This window comes from Coloeus monedula, assembly GCF_965178545.1.
Source record: "Coloeus monedula genome assembly, chromosome: 3".
Lineage (NCBI taxonomy): Eukaryota > Metazoa > Chordata > Aves > Passeriformes > Corvidae > Coloeus > Coloeus monedula.
Window position 1 is genome coordinate 1144105 of NC_138783.1, and position 6000 is coordinate 1150104.

The 6000-nt window shown below is 47.6% G+C and overlaps 1 protein-coding gene across 1 annotated transcript in view; it reads left to right on the forward strand.

Annotated features, from left to right (window-relative positions):
* The window catches only part of HUNK (hormonally up-regulated Neu-associated kinase), a gene marked incomplete at both ends in the record, with an annotated part of 43312 nt that extends 40723 nt beyond the window's left edge, over nt 1-2589 (forward strand). Inside the window, one exon of the mRNA XM_082279348.1 lies at nt 1946-2589. Coding sequence (XP_082135474.1) covers nt 1946-2589 — 644 coding nt within the window. The remainder of the gene's footprint in view (nt 1-1945) is intronic.
* Between the last annotated feature and the right edge of the window lie 3411 nt (nt 2590-6000).

The window sequence follows — 6000 nt, forward strand, 5'->3', positions numbered from 1 at the left end:
CATCCACACTCACGCTGGTGTTTTGAAAGCATCACCACCCACCCCGGATCACTGGGGAACCAGAGCTGGTAGCCAAACTTCTTCCTACCAGCCACTGTGTTTTCCTGAGAGGGGGCTAAGGAGCAGCACGGGAGAATCCCTGACCTCGAGGAGTCCCTGGGAGGAGTTGATGGTGGAGGAATGGGAAAGAGGCAGCCTCAAGGAAAGGCAGGTGGGACTGCCAACCTCAGCAATTTCCCACCAGCAAAAGGAGGGAGGAAGGCATGAGCAGGGAAAGGAAAAGATGTGACAGCCGGAGGAGAGCAGAGCATTAATCACAAAGGGCAGCCTGAGAGGGCTGGGTGAAAGCTGCTGGCAAAAGGAGGGGAGAGAAAGGAGTGCAGGAAAAGGGGAGCCAGCAGGGAAAATGGGGTGTGGGGAGTGCACACCTGGATGGGAGACACTGAGGAGCAGGAAGGTGATGTTAAATAAGGAACTGAATGAGGGGAGGTCACTACAGAGCAGTGTGGGGAGATAGAGTGATGTAAAACATTTACTGTGGCGTCAGGGGTTGTTCAGAGTGGTGGCTTGTGATGCTTTCATGCTCATTCTCCTGACTTGATAATTTATCATTTGTTGTGCTCGACGTGAGAAAAAACGTCCAAATAGTGTTTGTGTGGCAGCACAAGCACCCTGCTGCAAAGGGGCAGGAGTCCAGAGAGCTGGTCAGAAATGGGATGCACTTCTTGTGAAAAATGTAAAAAAAAGCCATTTAAAATGCCCATTTTGCTCAGATTTGTTGTCCCTTTCGGGAGGAAGGCGCAGGGGGAAGTAAATCTTGTTTATTCCTTCCTTCTTTATGTTTCTCCCTGCTTTTTTGATCTGAAACCTGAAAATCATGCAGATCTCAGCTAAAGCATTTCTCTGCTTATGGAAACTATGTTTTGACACATCTTAAATAGTCAAATTATTTTGGCCAGTTTTCGAAAGAAACTGGTCAGATCCAACTAGTCCTGCTTTTGCCAGACAAGTGTGAGATTTCATCCTGTTCATCCATTCAGGTCTCAACCCCTGACACGACCATCCCTCCACAAGAAATACCTGTGAGATTTGTGGCTGTGACCTGAGCACTGGCAGAGCTAAATGATGTTAGACCCTTTTCAGATGATTTGAGACCGAGGGAACTCATGGAATAGCTACCAGTTAATTCAATTAGGGAGACCTGGCAATCAGGCTCCTTGGACAGCTTTCCATCAAGGCAGCAAAACGTGCTTGCTTGTGCCTAGCTTGGCATAAGGCAGTGCCAGCATTCTGTAGGAACTGAGCAGATCTTCTCCACGAGCTGTTTGGTGTGACTGGGCCAAATGCTGCAAAGATTGTTCCATTTATTTTTGGCCCTTGCTGGGGGAAGGTTCTCGCTGAAGTCGATGCAGTAAATCTGTTCCAACTGTAGCAGCCTGAATCTGGCCAGTGCTGCTACTCCGTATTTACATGTGTGAAACCAGGAACAGATTTTGTTCCAAAATGCAAGGAGAGCCATTGGGGATTAACTCACTGTGCTCCCCTCTGTCTCTAGGTGTGTCAGTGAATACAGGCCCAGCAAGAACCACACGAAGTTGTGCTAAGAGAGGAGAAATGTGAGATTTCTCAGGCACAGCCTTAGAGGATATAATTAATACAAACAGCTGAAGATATCTGTGGTTTTCCTTTTCAAGTCCTTAGTTTAAGCACTTTTCCTGCCTGTGAGGAAAGGGACAGATAAACTACCCAGGAGACAATGGTGTGAGTATTAAGTGAGGGTCAGAGAATTGGGTTCTGAGTGTATCCCAGACCATTTGTTGTAGCTGGTGCATTTATCAGGTTCTTCTGGAACATGTTTGAGGCGCTGTGGGCTGCTGCCCACCAGGGCAGGCAGTGCTGGTAACTGCAATGTGCTCTTCTGCTTCCTTCTCCCATTGCTTTGCAGACTCCTGCGGTGGGGTGAGCCCTTTCCACGAGCCCCTGGCATCCAAGATGGGCTGTGTCACTTCCAGCTCCCTGGAATACCTGGAGGTCCAGCAGCCACCCCCTAGAACCCCCCGGCTCCTCAAGAGGCAGGAGTCTCCCCAGCCGGAGCCGTCCCGGATCGGGGGCCGGGCAAAGGACTCCCCTCTCATCCTGAATATTGTGCACTCCTTCGAGTCAGTTGACAGAGAGGACCAAATAGACCAGGTTTCCCCCTCTCACCAGTACAGAATTTTAGGCTCACCAATGAATTTCCCTTACAAAAGCTCAAGTGAAAGGACACTGTCGCCGCTCTTTCCCCCAGGGAGCACGTCCCCCGTCCACCCCACCCAGGTCTCGTTCACGTATGAAGAAAAAGCATATCCGGCAAAGGAAGAAGCAGTGTCCCCTACTCAGCTGGTCCCCAGCAACCCCCTGGGCAGCCCAAACTGTGTGAAAAGCAGGGGCAGGTTCCCCATGATGGGGATCGGACAGATGCTGCGGAAGAGGAACCAGACCATGCAGTCAGCGAGTGAAAAGCCCCTGGAAGCCAGGATGCCTCAGCTGCAGCAGATGAGCCCCACACAGATTTCCTTCAACACAGAGGCTGTCAGCGGCCAGTGTTAGTCTGACATCCTGGGATTTGCACTGCTCTTCTCTGGGATCCAACCTTTTTCTCCTTTAAGCAAGAAGGGAAAGCCACAGGCATGTTGCTGTCACTGCATCATACCCCGCAGCGGTGCAGCGTAGGAAATCGGAGGTTTGCTTGCAAGGAAGGCATTGTCCTACATATTAAAGTTGAAAGAAGAGGGCTCTGCTTGTGTTGTTAAGAAATATTCACATTTGGCATCTGACTGTACAGTAAAACATCCTGAAAGAGCTACGTGAATCTGTATTTTCACTGCTCTCACCTGGTGTTGCAGCGAGGTTGGTTGGAAGAACCGTGAGCACCGAGGGTTTGGTTCCTCCAGGAAATCAGTGGTGCTGTGGATGCCGGGCCAGGATCTGTGGTAAGACTGTCCCTGCTCCGCCTGCCTGTGCCACACAGCACGTGGTCCTGCTGCAGGCTTTGTTCCTGGGGCAGGCAAGGGGAAAAACCCCAGATACTCTGTCCAAAGTGAGCTTGCTAGCAAGCCCTGCCGAGAAGATGAAGGTGGTAGAAGCTTGAATAAAGACATGAGTGGTCTAATTCAGAAAAAGTGGGAATATTGGAATTCAAAGCAGATTTTACTGTTAATTACATAAAGTAGGTAATAACGCAATCCTTTTTTTCATAAAGAAAACTATGATTTAATCATGTCACAAGAAACATGATTATTTAAAAACAAGTGTCATCATGTGGAAATTCACTGCATTAAAGGCCAGTTCCTTTCATATGAGGGGTCTGCAAGCAGGTGCTTCAAACAGAAATCCAGATTGCAACAGGCTGTGTTCAAACAATCAGCCAACCCCCACATCAGCCCCTGTTACAGCAAGGCAGCATTGGACACACCTGAAGGCTTCTCTGAGACTGCAGTGAATTAAAAAGACCAATAAAGGACACATGAACCTGTACCAAGTCCATTTTATACTCCAAGATTGGTAATGTAGTGGTTACCAAATATTGGGTATTGTTATGAGCAGTGAAGATTAAGTTTCTTAAAAGACACCATGTTCTGTATACCAGTCTTGTTTTTCTAAGTAAATGATACATCTGAGAGGTCGGCAACATTTTTTTGGTTCTGTTTCTGTCTTCAAACCATTTCCTATAAATTAGAAGGTTTAGCCAAAGACAAAGACTGCTCTTTTCTTTCATCTGTACCGCCCCTGTGTACGTGTTTGTGTGTTCAGAGCATCTCAGCAAAGCTTGTTCCAGTCTGGTTCCCCCATGGGCAGCCCTGGCCCACACTGCTCCCAGCCCTGAATGTCATTTCAAAACCCAGGAAGCAGAGGTGTTGTCTTCTTATTGCTGGAAGAGGGGATTTTGCCACTGGGAGGAATCCAGGCCCTATTTTCATCCGTACTTTCACAAACAATTTTGCTGCCACATTGGTGTCTGCAAATGCTGAGGGTTACCCCTGTTTGAGAAGTTTTCCTTCCAGTTCCATGAGCAGGATGTTCAGAGCCTGGGACAAGAGGGGCAGCAGAGGCAGGGGAGAAGGTCCCCAGCAGAGCCCATAGCTGAGCCTGTGTTCCTGGTTTGCAGTGTGCCATGGGTCTGAGACCAAAATCTGCAGGAAAAAATGGACATTAATCCAAATACTGACAGATAACTGGACTGCTCAGTGCTGGAAAAACCAGCAGAGTGATGCCCAGAGCACCCTGCAGGTGGGACCTTCCCCTCAACACTGGAGTTTGGCACCAGTTCGGTACTGGAGAGTCCATGTGCATCTTGGACCCTTGAGTGGAGTGAGGACTCCCACCTCTTAGGGAGTTGTGCTACACTTGAAAACCCCAATAGGATAAGAAACACAGCCCTGAAACAATGTTATCCATTTTCAGATCAAGAAGTGTTGCATTCTGTTTGTAGAGAGCACCTGTGCATCTCGGGGGGGGGGGGGGGGGGGGCATTTTAGCTCCTTCATTTATAAACATCAGAGCATTTTCATTCTCTTCGTGCTAAGAACATGTTTGTGCTGCCAAGCCAGTGGGCAGGGACCACTTAAGTCAGGGACCACTGAAGTCCCCCCCTTTGTGTGCTTCAGACTCACATACTCGAACAGATGGCAGATGCTGACTTGAATTACAAACTCAGGTTTATTTGGAACCCAATAAAAGGTTGGGGGAGGCAGGAGGGAGACATGGATTTTTTTTCTGTTTTGGTTTTTTTTTGTGTATGAAAACACAGGAAGTATGTGTAAGAATCTGAATGAAAACAAATGTTAAATCTTTTATTATATTTATAGAGAATATATGAGTACTACACTGCTAAAACATAACCATGTATTCAGCATAGTCAGTAGCTATGTACAGTCCAACTGCAATGACCACAGAAGGGACCTACTGAAATATCATACTGGAAATTCCAGGGGGGACAAGCTGTATTTGGTATCACTATTAAATATATGTACTTTTTGAACAAGATTGCCACAGACTGCTGACTTTGTTTGCTGGGTCACTGTGTAGCAAAGATGATCTCAGTACAAAAACTTCAAGGCCAGGTTGGATGGGGCTTGGAGCAACCTGGACTAGTGGAAGGTTGAGATCTTTTTCTGGTGTTTGCCATAGGCTTGGCACCAAACCTGTCAGGAAGCTGTTTGGCAGCACTGAAAATACACCTTACACTTCAGGTTGGGTGTCCATAAAAGAGCAGTTTTGAGCTGTGGTGCAAGATGGAGACACCTCTGTGGGGCCTTTCTGAGCTGCTGATCACATGCAGAACCCAGTGGAGTCAGTGGAGCAGCTGTGAAACACTTACAGGAGGGTTTCGCAAACTGACTGATCACTGGGCAGCAGTTCAGGATCCAGAGTGGTAAAAGTGGTTTTGTTCAGGCTCTTCTGCCTGGAAAAACAGGTGTTGGATATATTCAGCGAGAAAGAGCAGGAATCAGCAGCTGTTGCTGAAGGTGTTGCTTTGTACTTCTCCTGTAAATAGGCTGCTAAATACTAAAAAAACTCTGCTTGTAGCACCCCAAGCTCATGTGGGCTGTGCTTATCCAGAAATGAGCAGAAATTTCGGGGGCCCTACTGCTGTGTACAGGACTTTGGATTTTGCCTGTCTCTTCCCTGCTTCTTCAATCCTTTGTGGCCACAAATGGTCAATTTTGTCTCGTGTGTCCTCCCTCCACATGGCTTCCTTGGAGCGTTACAGAACTCTTCAATGTTTGATCTCAAAGGAAGCCTGTAACAGGATGCTTTCTGTTCCTGGGGCACAGGCAATCAGAAGAACAAAGGGCATCCAGATAGAGCCTAGAGTGGGATTTGGAGTTTGCAGGAGCATCTCTGTTGTCTGCCTGCTGATGTCAGGGCACGAAGAGCCAAAGAGAGAAGAAAGAAGATGTTTATTGAGCAAGGGTGAGGCGCTAAGCTTGTTCTAAAATTAAAATAAATATGATATTT